Source organism: Halichoeres trimaculatus, unplaced genomic scaffold (assembly GCF_033239565.1).
Source record: "Halichoeres trimaculatus isolate MK-OKI-2021-1 unplaced genomic scaffold, fHalTri1.1 fHalTri1_scaffold_21, whole genome shotgun sequence".
Taxonomy (NCBI): domain Eukaryota; kingdom Metazoa; phylum Chordata; class Actinopteri; order Labriformes; family Labridae; genus Halichoeres; species Halichoeres trimaculatus.
Genome location: NW_027437199.1, coordinates 25327548 through 25347482, shown reverse-complemented (window position 1 = coordinate 25347482; position 19935 = coordinate 25327548). Strand labels below are relative to the sequence as shown.

Sequence of the window (19935 nt, the reverse complement as noted above, 5' to 3'; positions counted from 1 at the left end):
ACATAACACTGAAAGACACAAAGGGGGAGGAGGAGACATGAAAAATGACAATAACTACTATTTCTTTCTAAAGCTGTCCTGTCCTGGCAGTCAGGCATGCAGAATGGGGAGTCTGAGCCTTGTGGTGCCAGAACAGATTTGCTCTTACTTCATGTTCACAAACAAACAGTTTTCATCTGAACTGTTGAAAGTGAACTTATGAAGATTTAACACAACTCAAATGAAACATACACTCAATTACACATATTTACACTTTAAAACATGAAGAAACTCAGTTAATGTGCAGCAAGCAAAGACTAGCAGCTAAAGGCACTAACAACTATAGCATACATGATTATCTCAAACACCTGCATACATGATCAACAACATAAAAAACCCCCACTTTCCTCTTCCCTGAGACACCTGATTATTTTGGAAACAATCAAATTATAATTACTATTTCTGTCTTTAATTACAACTAGACAAAATTAAAATGACAAATACCTACAACTCCAAAACCTCATCATAAATAAATGAATAAATATACAAATTAATAAATAAAAATATAAATACAATAAATATACCAATATAGAAAAAAACCACAATGGTCCACTAAAAGTTAGTCCAGTTTCCTCTTTGTACCCTAGAGATAAACACAACTAATGCGAAAACACTAATATTTGCACCCTGGTAGAGCGATGTAGCAGTGTTTGACTCAGACAAAGAACTCACACTGCCACTGTGAATCCTTTGTGTGCCTCCTTTGCCAAACCAACCACACTAATCATCTCCTAGACTAAACTCAGTACTAAAAAGCTCCTCTAACTCACCTACACTAACATCTACCTGCCCCTGATCATCTTTAACTCTAAAACTACACAGAATACCTTCATGATCACTGAAGTACGTGGGCATCACTGCACATTCCACATCGTACTGTGCTGTTTTTACATAAACATGATCAATCAAAGTCCCCTTCTCTGTGGTTTCCTGTGTTACATGCTGCGTGAATCCTTTTGTGCCCATTAATTTGCAAATGGATGACTTTTTCAAGATGTTTTCATTAAAATCTCCCATCACTACAATTGTATTACTGATTGGATTTAACCAATCAAGTAACTTCCCCAGATTTTCTTTCAGTACTAAATTTGGATAACATGGTGGACAATAGATCACTGCCAAAACTACGTTTACTTTTGGAAACAGGCACACCAAACACTCCAGATTCAAATCGGGTACCTGCAGAACGTCACAGTCCAATTGGTCTTCACTATATAAACCAACTCCACCATGTTCAAGCTGCTGAAGCTCTAACAATTTGGAGTGACTGCTACTGCTGCTGTAACACACACCACGAGGACGACTGTGGAACGTGTAACCGTCGATTTGGACACTGTCCAATGAGGACTGTGCAGTGAGCCACGTTTCTGTGACAGCAATACAGTTAGGCTGTAAATGCTGCGTGCAAGACACCAGATCCACCAAGTGGCGGCTTAAACTTTGAACGTTCATCAGATACACAGAAGCTGGGTGCATCTGATGAAGGTTTCTGCTGCCCAATCAAAAATGGAGTCATTCCCTCCAAGGCCGCCCTGATGGTAGTCTTGCTGAAAATGGCCTTTTCATTAAAATCCCTGATGATCAGTCCCGACAAAGCCCTGACTCGACTAAGTGCTACATACGCCTGCCCGGGTGCAAACACCTTCTTAAAACAGACCACGGCCTGGTCCACCGTCAACCCCTGCACTTTGTGTACTGTACACGCCCACGCTAACCTAAGAGGAAACTGAACACGCAAACCCCCCCACTTTGTGGCCTTCTCCTGCTCTGGATCAATAGCAGTAGAATCCCTGCATTCTACTGCTGCATGTGCACGCTGTTTCCTCCTCTGTGAGCCAATTCTAGGGTCGTCAAATTTAACATAAACTGTTTGAGGAAACTTGTCACTCACATTCTTAAACTCAATGTGAGTGACGGTGCCACATGCTCCATTGACCAGACCATCCCCGACATCTACATTCTTACAAAGCATGACGCGCGCGTTCCTCGCTAAACACAGCCGCTCTTGCAAACACGTGTCTGATGCTGCTCTATGATGCCCGGCCATCTTTTCCAATTTGCCTGTTTTGCTACTGTTTTGGTAGTCCTGAGCGTCAATAGTGACATAATCAGGACACAAGGCAAAGAGCTGCTCCAGGTTGTGCTCAGCCACTTGCATATTGGTCGGGAAAATATGCAAGGCTGAGCTCTCCTCGCCGGTCTCCCGCGACTTTAAAATTTGGATGTCCGTTTCTAACAGGGGCGTGTCCTTGGAACGCACTCTCAACCTGTTCAACAACTCAGCAAACACGCCATCCTTCTGCCTAACTACCGTTGTGAGCTCCACTATGCTAAAGTTACACCACAGATCCACCCCGATGGGACTGCTATACAGAGGCTTCCCTTTAACAGGAGGCAACTGATAGAAGTCACCAACGGCTATCACGCTCACACCGCCAAAAGGGGAAAAGTCGCCTGTCTGTCTAATCTGCCTCAACCTACCATGGACATAAGCCAGCAGAATGTGATCAACCATACTGATTTCGTCGATGATTAGAATTTGGAGGTGACCCAATTCAGCTCTGAGCGAGTTTAGTTTATCTTCACCTAAAGGGGTGTAAGGTAAACTAACATGTGTTCCAATGCCGAACGTGTGATGAATTGTGGCTGCATTTAAATTGTATGCAGCGATGCCTGTAGGAGCAGTTAACAAAACTGTGACATCGTCTGGTTGATGACATAGTGCTGACAGAAGCCTCCCTGCCTCGTACTGAATGGCCCTGATTAAATGACTTTTCCCCGTTCCTGCTCCGCCTGTCACAAATACCTGCAGAGGCTCTGGGTTTTTGCCCATCACCTTCTGCAAACACCAATGCCTCACTCTATAGAAAACAGCTAGCTGCGTCTCATTCAGAGACCTAACCAAACACAAACCCTCACTACGAGACATGGTGTTTCTGTTCTTCTCTAACCTAACAACCTGTCTAGCAGCACCCATCAAATCAGGAATATTCTCTAAACCTTCAGCTAGCTGCTCTCCCTCTATCTCCTCTGCCTGCTGCTGCCTCCTCTCCTCTAAACACTCGATGCGTTCAGCTTCCTGCTCAGGACACAACTCTCCCCACACATCCTCATCTACCCCGCCGAGCAGCTCAGCAATCTCCTGAGCTCGCTCCAAATCCGGACAATCAAACTCAAATTTGGCCCTATTCTCCTCGACCACGGCCTGCACCGAGCGCACGGAGCCGTCCCTAAACCTGACCTCCCCGACCTCATAGAACTGACTGAAGAACTCAAAGCCTTCAGGTTTGAGCTCAGAGTCAGTTCTATAAGGAAGGAACAACTGCAACAGACTCTGAAAATGAGCCTCCTCCTGCTTCTCTAGGTTAAAACGCATGTACCGAACCACTGCAAACTGAGATCGTGTTCTCCTCAGAATGAAGCCCAAATTGTTTTTCAGTTTGATCGCATTTTCAGATTTTTCATTGCCGTAGAGAACACGATACTCGGATGCAAACGTCGCCATACACATGTCGCTAAACACGTCATCGTCGGGCCTGTTCTTGAACCTGTCCACTATGCTAGTCATCCACATGTCATCTGAGCGAAGATCATGTGATGACGCCCTCTCCTGCAAAACACTCAGAGGTAAACTCATCTTGACTATGTTGCTCCCTGTCGGCACAAAGACAACCTTTCCGGAGCATTCCCTCAGATGCATGGACGTTAGCCTATACACTGCCTCCTGGGCGCAGACGTCTCTGTGGTGTAAATATACACTCCCCAGCTTCTTCAAGCTTTCTCTAGCAGAGAGATTTCCTTGTTGGGAAGCTTCTTTTTGGGCATTGCTCAATAAAAGGCCAATTTCTCTCTCTGACTTCGTAATGTACGAAATGATGTAAATGACGACTGCGTAGGCATCAGTGACAAAGCTAAGGTCCATGTTGGCGTTCCAGCACTTCAACAACTTCTTACTGTACTGGTTCACCCAAACACTGTTTGCCTCTCTCCTATACACTACCTTTGTCTTCTTCTCTAAACGCCGATACGCCTGCTCGTAGATCTCCTGATTGATACCCAAACTCACAAACAAGTCATCTAAACTCGCAGGAGGCACCTCATTTACAAACACTTTCTTAACAGCTGTTAAAATTGCCTCCGCTGTTTCTTTCGGCATCTCGTCCTCATCGAAACACTTACAGATTGGCAGGTTTTTTGAAGCAGATCTCTCCTCTGTGCTATATGCATTTTTACCGTCACATTTGCACTCTTTCTTGTGACAAATAAATGTCCGCTTCGTAGCTGGTTTTGGGAAATTGAAACGACATTTGCTCTTCTTTGACTTTCTACAAGTCTTAGCATGTCGTTTGGAGTGTGTTTGAACCGATGTCACAATGTCCAATAATGTGTCATCGTCAGAGGGCAACTCGCACGAGACGTATTTATCTATGAATGCAACTACCTCCTCATCTGTGTTCTTACCAATTTTGGGGGCGCCCTCGATCCAAAACAAACAGTGAACATGAGGAGAACCGCGCTGCTGAAACTCGACCCTATGAAAGTGATCGGCGATTTTGCCAATTGGTTCAGCGGGAGACATGAGAACTGCTTTCAAAAAACAATGCCATCTGTAATCGAACATCCTCGCAGCCGTTACTGGATTACGTCGCAACAACTGACATCTGTCTGCCCACTCCAAATCCTCTACCGTCTGCGATCTGCCTTCCTGCCTCAGGATGCTGGTCAGCAGATTCTGCCAGCGCATATCAGCAGACGAAAAGGAACAAAACCACGTCGGGATCCCTAACTGGCGAACGCAAGCCATCACTTCCTTCTGAACAGTCTGCCAAAATGCCGGAGTCCCCCTAATAGGTCTCAGGAACTTAAATCCATCATCAAACTCTAACAACTGCTTTAAAGCCTCCTCATCCTTTAACATACCCTGAGTGATTCGCTGAGACCTCTGACCTACTTTACCCTTACGCAACGCCACAGAAACATTCGACACTACCTGATCTAACTCCGACATGTACTGTGCAAAAAATATGTACTCTACATTACGCGCAAAACGACCGTCCACATGCATAACCCGATTATTGAAATAACGCGTAAGCGACAGATGAGCGGATCGGGTGTCGTGAAAGGTCTTATTACCCCGAGGAAACAACACAGGAAAACATTTAGCCTCATTGGTTTGGTCAGAAAGCATCTTTACCGGACAATTTCCCTCTGCAGGCGCAACATTAACTATATCCTCAAAATACTGATCTAATGCTTCCTGACCAATATCAACAGGCATAAGACAAGTGTCCTGAAACATGCAGTGCTGCTGCCTGTCATGTAACATTTCATCTTGTATTATGTCTGAAGCTTCCTCTACATCTCCCTCAACAAACTCTTCCTTTGCTCTAACCTGATCAGCTACCTGGGCACTAACCTCACCCTCTACAACACCCTGTTCTACAACAGCTTGCTCTACAACAGCTTCCTCCTCACTAGAATCTGCTTCTTCCCTCTCTTCATCCTCTATCCTACAAAACTCATTAACCCAGTCCTCATTAAACTCTATATCTGCATAAAGGGCATTTGTCCTCTTTAAATACTCTAGCGCCTGTCTTACACGCAAAGTATCTACAAACTGATACTCGTAATGCCCTTTATAGGTCAGTTTACGCTTCAGCTTGACCTGTACTAACGACCCCTCCATACTGGACCGGGGCAACACACGCGTCGACTGCACAATGTCAGCTGGAACACATGTCACAGGTCCATGTACCCCGTTCTGCCCCCCTTTCGGCAGTGCCAACATCTTCATAAACGGAATATGCAAAGCAACTAAATGCTGTTCTAAACTATTCAGGCATCCCAGTTCAGGTGGAATGGGATCCAGCTCCAGGTTATTGATCCAGCATTCAGCTGGCATCTCACCCTTACTAATCTTAGCCTGACAGGAGTGACAAATCCACAGCTCACTTCTAGAAACTGCCAATTGACAGGGCACAACACACTCTTCACTACACTGATGCAGGAAACACTCACTGATACACGCCTCAGCAAGTTCAGCTGTTCTGCTGGTTCTGCTGTAAGCGTCCCTATCACAGCTAACGACCTGATTTCTAAACATCAACCTGTGACAAACACAGCAGACAAAATCAGGTCCATCTTTAACCTGCTCTAAAAACTGATTCATAACAAAACCAAAGTCTTTTGACTGCTCTACCCTCTGTTTCCTGCTCAGCCTAACACGACCAATAACTTTCTGCCTGTGCTTTAAACTACCGTACTGACTCTTACTAAATTTTCTACTCCTAGATTTAACTTTCTCCCTATGCTCCTCACTATCCCTGTATTTAACCATAATCCTGCCAATAACTTTCTCCCTATGCTCCACACTGCCCCTATATTGTGCCCTACCCTGGACTTTAACCCTCTCTCTGTGCTCAGGGTTCTCTTTATACTTCCCTACGCTTATTCCCTTAACCTTCTCTCTATGCTCAGGGTTCTCTTTATACTTCCCTACGCTCATTCCCTTAACCTTCTCTCTGTGCTCAGGGTTCTCTTTATACTTCCCTACACTCATGCCCTTAACCTTCTCTCTGTGCTCAGGGTTCTCTTTATACTTCCCTACACTCATGCCCTTAACCTTCTCTCTGTGCTCAGGGTTCTCTTTATACTTCCCTACACTCATGCCCTTAACCTTCTCTCTGTGCTCAGGGTTCTCTTTATACTTCCCTACACTCATTCCCTTAACCTTCTCTCTGTGTGACGCATCTTCACTATACTTTTCAACACTCTTGAACTTTTTCTGTTCCCTAAAACTCTCATCTTCCCAATATCTCTCTCTAAACCTGAACTGACATCTCTCCATAAGCAACTTATTTTTTTTCCTTTGTGTCCACTCTCTACGGATCATATATTGCGATTTTAAAGACAGCCTACCTGGCTCTGCACCCTCTTCATCTAAACCTAGATCTGAAACTTCAAATCTCTCACTGCACCAAAGTGCCGTTTCCTCCCTACCAACAACACCTTCCTGACATCTAGCCCTAAAGCTGTAACCTGAAACCTCACTGACTTTACAATAACCATAACAACTCTGCAGTCCAGGCTCATGAACACAAACCACATTCTCAAAATGACTCCCTGAGATATTCTCTAAGTAAATGCACTCTGTTGACAAACACCTACTGCTACAGCTGTACTTTAGCCAACGACCATCATAGAAAGTACAAACGCTAACGCCTAACATATCTGCTGTAGCCTGAATTTCCACCTCTGAGGCCCAAGAATTTACATTTGCCATCCTGGACTGCTGAATATACTCCGACACTGAAGAGTACTCACTCCTAATCAAACTAGAATAGTGATTAGCATTCCGCTGGAGATGTTTACAAACGGCAAGCCTAACCCTACGATGGTGCTTCTGAGAACCACTCACAGCCTGAGAGATGGCTCTGAAGAAGCAGTTACCATCGGCCATGATCCTCTCATTTCTACAAGGAACCCCTAACAAACCAACACGTGTGGACACCGGTCCACCGATCTTCACAAACTCCAAGTTGAAGCTACTGCACACATCCTTGCAGACATCTACGCTGAGAGGATGGAAGGCGAGCTCTGCATTTCTGACGGTTTCTACAAACTCTACATCTAAATTAGCCTGACCAACATCAAAGCGCTTGGATTTCTTCGAAGCACGAGGGCCAGAAGAAATCTTGCGCTTCCCTGCTACTGAAACACTGCTAACTTCGCTAGCTAAAGACACTCCTGACGACGCTGGACTGGCATCTCCACTAACACAAAGCTCAGGCTCGCAACTGCCTTCAGAAACAACATCACTTAACCTGCACTCACTGACTACACTCGACTCTGGTGTTGGAGCAGTGTTCACCTCAGTGACCCGCCTCTCCACAGAAACACCAGACAACACTGGACTGACATCTGCATAAGCACTAAGACCAAGCGGAGGGAAATCTTCATCGTACCTAAAACAAAAGCCAGATCGCCTTGATTTCTTCGACAAACAAGTGTCAGAAGAAATGCCCCACTTACTGCCACCAGTAAAGCTCGGTCCTGCCGGTGAGCCGCCGCTCAACACACTGGCATAAGACCGCAGAGAAACGCCTGACAGTGCTGGACTAACATCTGAACTGACACAACGCTCAGACACAACACTACACTCTGGTGCTGGAGCAGCAGTCACCCCTGTGACCCTACCCTCCACAGAAACACCAGGCAGCACTGGACTTGCACCCACATGGACAGTGATGCCACACAGTTCAAAGAGCTTCTCCCTTGAACTGAGACTGTCGGCCAAGCGACAGATGTAGTGGTGCAGGTCATCCAGGCACGCAAAATACAAAACCACGCTTGTACCGTTAAAGTGTAACAAGCCCTCATTACCGCGTGAGTGACTGTCCACCACAGCGAACCGTCCATCCTCACAGATGATGGCAGAAGTGTTGCCACACATCGTCAGAAGACATGTGTGGTACTGACCGAAGGTCCTGTTCAAGGCATCACGCAAACTGATGAACACACCGCTGTCGATGTGTTCACCCTCGGTCACGCCGACATCCCCGAATGCCGAGTCACCAAAAACAAAGCGAACTACCGCATCATCGATCATCAACCGCTGAGGCAAATCTGGGACAGAGAGCAGATTTGTCACGTGGTTGAAGATGCCTCGATCGCGCAAATTACTGTACAACTCGTCGCCGCAAATCACCGCGCTATCAAGCTGACGTCTGTCCCAGGAAAAAACACTGCTCAGCGTGTGTTTGGCTAAGCTGACCAAAGCTATAGCCATACACTGCTGTCCTCCGTAGAAAAAGCGCTCGTCAGCCTGATGAAATGACCCGCGCACAACCCTGACTGGCCTCCCAGCTCTGCTAGCCTCTGCTGCTACATCACTACTGTCACAATCTAACCCAGCATCAGAAACACAAGCAGAAGAAAAAAAGTGGTCCTTAGCTTTGCTGATCTTCCGTGGCCTCTGGGTTCCCTCGGCGACAGCAGGGCACGGCGCAGCCACCTCCTCCGCGACGACCTGCGGCACCTCGGACTCCAGCGATGTCTCCTCCACGACGACCTCCGGGACCACGGACTCCTGGGCTGCTGCCTCCGCCTGACACAAATCAAAAATTCAGTTTAACTGCATGACAAACCATGCGGAAAAATGCAGGTGTAAAACAATAAGTCACATAATATGTTTAGACTAAAACGCACCTGGCGCTGGACCGGACTGGGGCCGGAGGCAGACACGGTCTCCTGGGCAGGTGAAGGTGTTGCCGCCACCTATAAAGAACAGGAAAACATGAAAAAAAAAAAAAAGATCAAGATGCAACTCTTATCAAAACATATCACACCGCATTGGTCACTCTTCAAAACCAGCAAAAAAACAAAAAACAAAACACACCTGCCGCTTTCCTCCACTGCGCTTCGTGGCAACACCTCGTGGCCGACGCTTCGCACGCGAAGCCTAGAGGAAGAAAAACAAACCTTTATAACAGCTGTTTACCACTTGTGTTATCAACTATTTGGTCATATGGCTTGTGTGCACTTTACCTGGCCAGCTGGTGGCTCAGCGATGCAGCCGGAGCCAGAAGAAGGACTGACCTTCTCCATAGCATCCAACATGTCACCGCTGAACCACACAGGGTTGGGCGGGATGACAGGCCGAACCACAGCAGGTGTTCCGACCTTCAAAACAAAAAACAAACATTGTTTTAAAAAAAACTTCACATGCAGGCTTTGCACAAACTTCTAGACAATCAATCAGAAAAACACTTTACCTTGTACTCCTTTCCAACCACAGTCCACTCCCAGGGGTCGCTGTGACGGGTCACCGGGAGGTGTCCTGTCACAACTAGCCTGGGAGACACCGTGGCACGCGGCGATGTCCGGCGGGACACCGCGGGCGTGGGCGAGGGCGGACGCTGGGCCAGCTGCTGGACAGCAGCGTTCCACAGCAGATCCACCAGCACAGGGGTCCCATCGGTGTCGCTGAGGTGCACCTGAAAAACAGTCAGACACAGCAGACATTTCACTTTGTTAGTTGGATGTTTTCTTTAGTGTTTTCACTTTCGTGAAAAAATAAGGACAATACTTACGCCGTCGGGGCACCACAGCTCCAACCGATGGAGGGGGAGGTGCTCAGCCACAGACACGTAAGGGAAACCTGAAATAAGTGTCACAAACCACACACAAAGAAAATCATTAAGTACTTGAAAACATTAACACATGCATTTACATGTACATGTCCATCCATGCATGCGGTCACACAAATATAAAATTCTCAAATCTCAGATTTTGCAGAAAAACTCGATTGAAACGTACCCATGCGTGCTGCGACTCGGTGGAATTCCTGACGCAGCGCCAACTGCAGGCCCGGGTGGATGTTCAGGCGTGGAGGGAAGTCCAGCACGAACACCTTACAGAAAAAAAACCTTTGTCAGCAGATCGCATTCATTTCTCTAAAACAAGTGCATGACAATACAAAGGCTGCTCACAGCAGCTTTGCTGACACAAAACCAAACTGTTGGCAACAAAAACTTGAAACAAACACACACCTTGGGCCAGCGGCTGGCGATGGAGGTCAGGAGAGCACCGAAGTCCAACGCTGCCTCGCCAACCGTCCGGCTGGCCGTGAGGTTGTTGCTCGGGGCGAGCACGCAGACGGCGTCGGGGGTCCACGGGACGTCTGCGTGCAGGGCCTCTGTCCTCAGCTCGGCTGCCGATGCACCTGGAACAGACAGAAAAGCAAAGGACAGAGAACCTACCGGCATGGGCACGAAGCCGTCAACCATGGCCCGGAGGTGGGAGTCTCCGACGACGAACACCAGCTGCAACAACACAGACGTTGTTTAACAACAGAGAAACCTACCAACAGACACCTTACTCGCTGCAATTTTTCGATGAATAAAACAAAAATCGTACCTTCTGGTCCGGACGATGCGCTGGAGTGACCAACTTGCAGCTCCGGTGGGTCAGTGCAGAGGTTGGCCATCTCCGCGTTCGGTGGCGGTACCCGGTACCGCGCCCTGTTTAATGGACATTGAAGTTTGTCAGAACATTATTAAGGGACATTACATCCAAACCATATCAGTGAACATTCTGAAATGAAAGTTTGATACATACGAGCAACGAACTCGGGGACAGGCTCGAGGGCAGTCCAGGGGTGGTCCTCTGCCCTCTTCCTCTTCAAGGCCAACGCCCTCCGATGGCCTTTCGCTCTAGGCATCTGAACAGGAAGGAGAAGAAACATTTTTGAGTCCACGCTCACAGAGAAAACACCAGTCAGTCTATGCCAATCATACTCACAAGGCTTCACATAGCAACGCTTCACCTAAAATTACAATGTAGAAATGTTTTAACTCACCTTGGCTGAGGGCAAGTGTGTGTGTGTCTGTGTGTGTGAGTGTGTGTGTCTGTGTGTGTGATTGTGTGTGTCTGTGTGTGTCTGCTTGAGTGGATGTGTATAAAATCAATTAAAGTGTGTGCAGATTAGCAGTTAATCTAGGTGTGTGTTGGTTTAAAGAGATGTATGAGTGTCAAGATGTGTGTGTCCTGGAACAGAAGATCTCAGAAATGCAGCAGTCGTAGTCTCCAAAGCACAGGTGAGCACAGGGAAGTAAATCGCACAGCCAAGGAATCTGCAAAACAATACCATTTAAGAGTAATCAAGATAATTGTGGGAAGAAAAAAAAGCAACAAAAAATGCATGCAAATCCAATACACATTAAGCTCATGCCACAAATGCCACATCTTCAGAAGACCCGGACAATCACTTTGATCACTCAAACATTATGAATCTTTAACGCGGACAAAATGCAGGTAACCTCTGGCCTGCTAACCAGGATAGATACACAACTGATTGACAGTTTAAACTAAAATGTACAACATTGGAAGACAAACCTCACACACACTCTCACACAACAATAAGTCTTTTCTCTCAGCATTACCCAAAAAAGGAGCAAAATGCTACAGCTAACGTGGCTAACAAGGAGCTAAAACACAGGGAAAAAGGCAATCGCAGCTTAGCTATATCTAAAAACTTAAAACACATATTACACCAAGAAATAATCTTCAAAATGTTTTCAAAATGCCCAAAAAGAGCACAGGAGAGTACAGGAGAGCACACAGCTAAGGAATCTTCAAATCGATACTACTGAGAGGTAATCAAGATTATTTTAGGAAAAAAGCCATCAAAAATGCATGCACGTGTAATCTACACATTTAGATCATGCCAGGAATGCCACAAAACACATCTTTTGAAGACCCAAACAATCACTCTAATCACTCACACATTATGGATCTTTCACCCTCACAAAATGCCAGTTTGCTCTGGCCTGCTAACCAGGACAAATACACAGCTGATCAACAGCTTAAACTAAGATGAACAAAATTGGAAGACAAACCTCACACACACTCTCAAACAGTATGTATTTTTTTGTCAGAAATACCCAAAAAGAGAAAGAGCTACATAATGTGGCTAACAAGTAGCTAACACAGGAAAAAAGGCCCACACAGCATAGCTATATCTACAACCTTAAAGCACATATCACACCAAGAAATAGTCATCAAATGTATTCAAAATGTATTTAAAATGCACCAGACAAGCACAGGAGAGTACAGTTGAGTACACAGCAAAGGAATCTGCAAATCAATTCAATTTAAGAGTAATCATGATCATTGTAGGAGAATAAAAAGTCATCAAAAATGCATGCAAATCTAATCTACACATTAAAAGCATGCCAGGAATGCCACAAAACACAACATTAAAGGTCCCAAACAATTAATTTCATCACTCACACATTATTGATCTTCAACCCTCACAAAATGCCAGTAAGCTTACCAGGAAACACACATAACTGATAAACAGCTTAAACTTGGATAAAAATAAATTTGGAAGACAAATCTAACACACACTCTCGCACAACATTAAGTCTTTTCTCTCAGCATTACCCAAAAAAGGAGCAAAAAGCTTCATAATGCAGCTAAAAACGTAGCCAACACGGGGAAAAAGGCCGACACAGCGTAGCTATATCTACAACCTTAAAGCACATATCACACCAAGTAAAAGTTTTCCAACATATATTTAAAATGCACCCAAAAAAAAGCACAGGAGAGCATAGGAGCACACAGCCAAGGAATTTGCATATTGATACCATTGAAAAGTAAGCAAGAAAATTGTTGGGGGAAAAAGCCACAAAAAATGCATGCAAATCTTATCTACACATTTAGATCATGCCAGGAATGCCACAAAACACAACATTAAAGCACCCAAACAATCACTTTTATCACTCACACATTACGGATCTTTAACTCTCACAAAATGCCAGTTTGCTCTGGCCTGCTTACCAGGACACACACACAACTGATTAATGGCTTAAACGAAGATGACCAAGCCACATAATGTGGCTAATAATTAGCTTTCACAGAAAAAAAAGGCCAACATAGTAGAGCTATATCTACAACCTGGAAGCACATATCACTCCAAGTAATAATCTTGAAAATGTATTCAAAATGCACCAAAAAGCACAATAGAGCATAAAATCACACAGCCAAGGAATTTGCAAATCACTACCATTTAAAAGTAAGCAAGATTATAGTGGGAGAATAAAAAGACACAAAAAAATGCATGCAAATCTAATCTACACATTTAGATCATGCCAGGAATGCCAAAAAAACACAACATTAAAGCACCCAAACAATCACTTTAATCACTCACACATAATGAATCTTTAACCCTTACAAAATGCCAGTGAGCTCTGGCCTGCTAACCAGGATGGATTCACATCTGATTAACAGGTTAAAATAAGATGAACAAGCCACATAATGTAGCTAAAAAGTAGCTTTCACAGAAAAAAAGGCCAACATAGTAGAGCTATATCTACAACCTTAAAGCACATATCACATCAAGTTATAATCTTCAAAATGTATTCAAATGCACCAAAAAGCACAATAGAGCATAAAATCACACAGCCAAAGAATTTACAAATCACTACCATTTAAAAGTAAGCAAGATTATAGTGGGAGAATAAAAAGCCACAAAAAAATGCATGCAAATCTAATCTACACATTTAGATCATGCCAGGAATGCCAAAAAAACACAACATTAAAGCACCCAAACAATCACTTTAATCACTCACACATAATGGATCTTTAACCCTTAGAAAATGCCAGTGAGCTCTGGCAAGCTAACCAGGACAGATACACAACTAGTTTACAGCTTAAACTAAGATGAACAAGCTACATAATTTGGCTAACAAGTAGCTATCACAGGGGAAAAGGCTGGCGTGGAATAGCTATATCTAAAACCTAAAGCACATATCACACCAAGTCATAACCTTCAACATATATTTAAAATGCACCAAATGCACAGGAGAGTACTGAAAAGCACACAGCTAGGGAATCTTCAAACCAAATTCCATTTAAGAGTAAGCAAGATTTTAGTAGGAGAAAAAAGCCATCAAGATGCATGCAAATCTAATCTACACATTTAAAGCATGCCAGGAATGCCACAAAACACAACTTTAAAAGTCCCAAACAATCACTTTAATTACTCACACATCATGGTTCAAAACTTCAACAAAATGCCAGTAAGCTCTGGCCTGCTAACCAGGACAGATACATATCTGATCAACAGCTCAAGCTAAGATTTAAATCAAAGGCAGACAAACCTCACACACACAATCACACAATAAGTCTTTTCTCTCAGCACGACCCAAACAAGGAGCAAAAAGCTACAGCTAACATGGCTAACAAGAAGCTAACACAGGGAAAAAGTCAGACACATCATAGCTTTGTCTCAAACCTAAAAGCACACATCACACTTAGTAATAATATTCAATATGTATTCAAAATGCCCCAATAAAAAACACAGGAGAGCATTAGATCACACAGCCAAGAAATTTGCAAATCAATACCATTTAAGAGTAATCAAGATTATAGTAGAAGAAAAAAAGCCATCAAAAAATGCATGTACATGTAATCAAAATGTATCTTTAATCAGAATTACCCAAAAAAAGAGCAAAAATATATAGGCAACATGGCTAACAAGTAGCTTTCACAGAGAAAAAAAGTCTGACACAGCGCAGCTATATCTAAAACCCTAAAGCACATATCAGTCTAAGTAATAACCTTCATAATGCACCAAAAAAGCACAGGACAGTATAAGATCACACAGCAAAGAAATTTTCAAATCAATTCTATTTCAGAGTAATCAAGATTATTATGATAAAGAGCCACATAAAATGCATGCATATGTTATCTACACAATAAGATCATGCCAGGAATGCCACAAAACACAACTTTAGAAGACCCAAACAATCATTTAAATCACACACACACATTATGGATCTTTAACCCTCACAAAATGCCAGTATGCTCTGGCCTGCTACCCAGGACCGATACACAACTGATCATCAGCTCAAGTTAAGATTTAAAACAAAGGCAGAAAAACCTCACACACACACTCGCACGATAAGTCTTTTCTCTTAGCATGACCCAAAAAAGGAGCAAAAAGCTACAGCTGACGTGGCTAACAAGTAGCTTTCACAGGGAAAAAGGCTGGTGTGGAATAGCTATATCTAAAACCTTAAGGCAAATATCAAACCAAGTAATAACCTTAAACATATGTTTAAATGCACCAAAAAGCACAGGAGAGTACTGAAGAGCATGCAGCTAAGGAATCTCCAAATCAATTCCATTTAAGAGTAAGATAATGGTAGGAAAAAAAGCCATCAAGATGCATGCAAATCTAATCTACACATTAAAAGCATGCCAGGAATGCCACAAAACACAACTTTAAAAGTCCCAAACAATCACTTTAATCACTCACACATTATGTATCTATAACCCTCACAAAATGCCAGTCGGCTCTCGCCTGCTAACCAGGACAGATACACAACTGATCAACAACTTGAACTTGGATAAACAACAACATAGGCAGACAAACCCTTTCACACACACACTCTCACACAATAAGTCTATTCTCCGGGCATGACCCAAAAAAGGAGCAAAAAGCTACAGCTAACGTGGCTAACAAATAGCTTTCACAGAAAAAAAAGGCTGAGGCAGCTTAGCTATATCTAAAACCTTTAAGCACATATCACACCAAGTAATAATCTTCAAAATGAATTCAAGATGCACCAAAAAAGCTCAGGAGAGTAAAGTAGAGAACACAGGTAGGGAGCCTTCAAATCAATACTATTTCAGAGAAATCAAGAAAATTTGAGGAGAATAAAAGCCATCAAAAATGCATGCAAATGTAATCTACAGATTTAGATCATGCCAGGAATGCCACAAAACACAACTTTAAAAGTCCCAAACAATCACTTTAATCACTCACACATTATGGATCTTTAACCCTCACGAAATGCCAGTTAGCTCTGGCCTGCTAACCAGGACAGATACACAACTGATCAACAGCTCAAGCTAAGATTTAAAACGAAGGCAGAAAAACCTCACACACACACTCACACAATAAGTCTATTCTCTCAGCATGACCCAAACAAGGAGAAAAAAGCTACAGCTAACGTGGCTAACAAGTAGCTTTCACAGAAAAAAAAGGCTGACACAGCGCAGCTATATCTAAAACCTTAAAGCACATATCACACCAAGTAATAATCTTCAAAATGTATTCAAAATGCCCCAATAAAAAGAACAGGAGAGCATAAGATCACACAGCTAAGGAATCTTCAAATCAATACTATTTAAGAGTAATCAAGATTATTGTGGGAGAAAAAAAAGCCACAAAAACAGCATGCTGTCATTTTCTAAACACAAATGCTGAATGTTGAATTTCAGAGCCCATAACCTCGAACTCTAAGGGCAACAGTCCTATTAATGACCTCTGTTCACTGAATAAAAATGTGAAAAAGCAGGACAAAGAAGACAATACTTCCACATTTAAAAATTTTAAGTTTGAACATAAACAAACAGAGCCCTAGCCTGCCCTCTGAGAGTTCCACTTCTATTTGGAACCTCTGTCAAGAGTTCCTGAAGCCTAAGCTCAAATCCTTATGACATATCTATTTCACAAATTTGAAAGTAAACAGGCACAACAAAGAAGAAGGTTTCCATGGTGACAAATCATTGAATATTCATTAATTAGTTTATTACTACTATCATTAATAATTTGTATTAATATCAACTTGTTATTTCATATTTCAATATCCTGTGTTCACTCTTTAAAAACATTTTTCCTACTGTTAAACAAGACTACAACACTACAGGAATATTAAAGCCACAAAAACAGCATGCTGTCATCATTTTCTAAACACAAATGCTGAATGTTGAAATTCAGAGCCCATATCCTCTTACCCTAAGAGCAACAGTCCTATTTATGACCTCTGTTCACTGAATAAGGACACTGCATAACCATATCTACAACCTTTAAGCACATATCACACCAAGTAATAATCTTCAAAATGTTTTCAAAATGCACCAAAAATGTTTCACAGTGTCTAAAATACATATATTTAATTTATTTAGAAGCCAATTATTGTACTTGGAGGTAACAAGCATTTCTCTCAGTATTACAGAAAAGCAACACACCAACCAACCAAGTAAAACTCATAAAAATCTTGTTAAATTCACCAAAAAAGTACCAAAGTATCTTAAATATATATCTTAATTGTGTTAAGGGCAGACTTTCTAGCATTTCTTTCAATATTACACAAAACCAAGCACTGAGCAGGCCGAGGCTGGCACACCATGGTGGCTAACTAGTAGCTATGGCACAGCATTATTAAAGCTAAACCCACAAAGCAAATATCACACCAAGCAATACTCTCCAAAATGTACCAAAAATGTTTCATAGCATCTAAAATTCATATATTTTATTAGTTTAGAAGCCAATTATTGTACTTGGGTTTAGGAATATCAAGCATTTGTCTTAATATAACAGAGCAGGCTAACGTGGCTAACACAAAGCAATTATTGAACAAAGGCTGAGCTTACATTAGCATATGTATGCACACAACTTTTGCCAACCAAGTAAAAGCCATCAAAATGTATTCAAAATGTACCAAAAATGTACAATTCTTTAATCAATATATATATTTTATTTGTTTACAGGGTAACCACTGCACCATGATCAAAGTTCATCGAGTATTTGTGTTAACATGACACAAAAGACAGCACAGAGTAGCTAGCGTGCTAACACAAAGGCTGAATGCAGATCAAAGGCTGAGATTTCCATAACATTAGCATACGTTTAGCGTCGGAGCACCAACCACAAATGCTAACTAAAAGTCATCAAAAAGTTCTTCAAATTCACCACAAATGTAACATAATATCTAACATATATAAAACTCATTTAATTTAGGACAATTATCGTCTTTGGAGCAAAGACTACCGAGCATTTCTCTCAACAGGACACAAAACCACACACGGAGCAGGCCACGCTAGCGGGCTAACACGCACAAAGGCTGAGATTTCCATAATATTAGCATACGTTTAGCGTCGGAGCACCAACCACAAATGCTGACTAAAAGTCATCAAAAAGTTCTTCAAATTCACCACAAATGTAACATAATATCTAACATATATAAAACTTATTTAATTTAGGACAATTATCGTCTTTGGAGCAAAGACTACCGAGCATTTCTCTCAACAGGACACAAAACCACACACGGAGCAGGCCACGCTAGCGGGCTAACACGCACAAAGGCTGAGATTTCCATAATATTAGCATACGTTTAGCGTCGGAGCACCACCCACAAATGCTGACTAAAAGTCATCAAAATGTTCTTCAAATTCACCACAAATGTAACATAATATCTTACATATATAAAACTTATTTAATTTAGGACAATTATCGTCTTTGGAGTAAAGACTACAGAGCATTTCTCTCAACAGGACACAAAACCACACACGGAGCAGGCCTCGCTAGCGGGCTAACAGAACAAAGGCTGAGATTTCCATAACATTAGCATACGTCTAGCATTGAAGCACCACCCACAAATGCTGATAAAAAGTCATCAAAATGTACTCAAAATGCGCCAAAAATGTATCACACCATCTTAATTGTGTATATCTTATTTGATAGAAAGGCTAACATCGTTTCACTATCAAAGTAGTTCAGAAAACACACCTCACAGAAGCTTCTAGAAAGTTTTAAATCTCACCGCAGAGCAGCAAAATCTTACTTATACGTGATATCGTTCTTTCATTTCACCTTAAATCACGTTTAACATTTCTCAGGTTCAACACAACATATGCTTAGATCAAATTAAGAGACAACGAAATGGGTCTCACCTCCAGAGTCTGTGAGAAGAACGAGACGACGCCAGATCGATCATTTTATACCCCGCTGGTACCTCACGTCACTCTGACGTACATCCCTCTTCGGCAGAAGACGCAGCAGAGAATGCTACCATTAGCTGTGCATTCTAATCACATTGACATTGAATGATACCACACAAAACGTAATTGAACATAACCGAATCGTTTAATCATGCATTTAACGCAACTGTAGTGTTTTTAACGTCTTTAGAGTCGGCTATAACGAACAACAAAGCACCACATCTACAGTATTTGTCCAAGAGTCACCAGTTATACGGTCGCGATTAACTCCAAAATACTGGGTTGCTCGGCAGCCGTTAAAACTTGATCAACGTTGCCTCTGTTGTGAAGTACAATCTCTGGTAACTCACCACGAAACAACCGTACATTTTGATGCTGCTACCAGGTTGAATTTTTTGTTTAAAAATGCCAACTCGTCTCAATGAATGCAGATAAATGCAGCAAAATACGTGCGCATCTTTATATGTAGACTGATCATCTCCCTTTAAATGCAGAAGCTTGTATAGTCTTGCATTACACCACAATTATATTTCCCACCCCTTTTCTACAATAAATTGCTTGTAGCTAAGTGAGCAACAGACGTTTAGCTTCTGTTAGCTTCTG

At 42.7% G+C, this 19935-nt stretch overlaps 2 protein-coding genes across 2 annotated transcripts; both read right to left on the bottom strand.

Annotated features, from left to right (window-relative positions):
• Nucleotides 1-382: 382 nt before the first annotated feature.
• Nucleotides 383-9715, bottom strand: LOC141810864 (uncharacterized). The gene is given in 5 exon segments (XM_074698700.1): nt 383-1501; nt 1503-9145; nt 9247-9315; nt 9437-9499; nt 9586-9715. Coding segments are annotated over 5 exon segments (8589 nt in total). The 5' UTR covers nt 9658-9715; the 3' UTR covers nt 383-759.
• Nucleotides 9659-19374, bottom strand: LOC141810951 (uncharacterized). The gene is made up of 9 exons (XM_074698817.1): nt 19285-19374; nt 11399-11672; nt 11158-11260; nt 10957-11060; nt 10590-10862; nt 10357-10450; nt 10131-10198; nt 9813-10034; nt 9659-9664 (listed from the first exon to the last, which is right to left on the bottom strand). Exons 3-9 carry the CDS (start codon nt 11258-11260, stop codon nt 9659-9661), a joined length of 870 nt encoding a protein of 289 aa, XP_074554918.1. The 5' UTR covers nt 11399-11672; nt 19285-19374.
• Between the last annotated feature and the right edge of the window lie 561 nt (nt 19375-19935).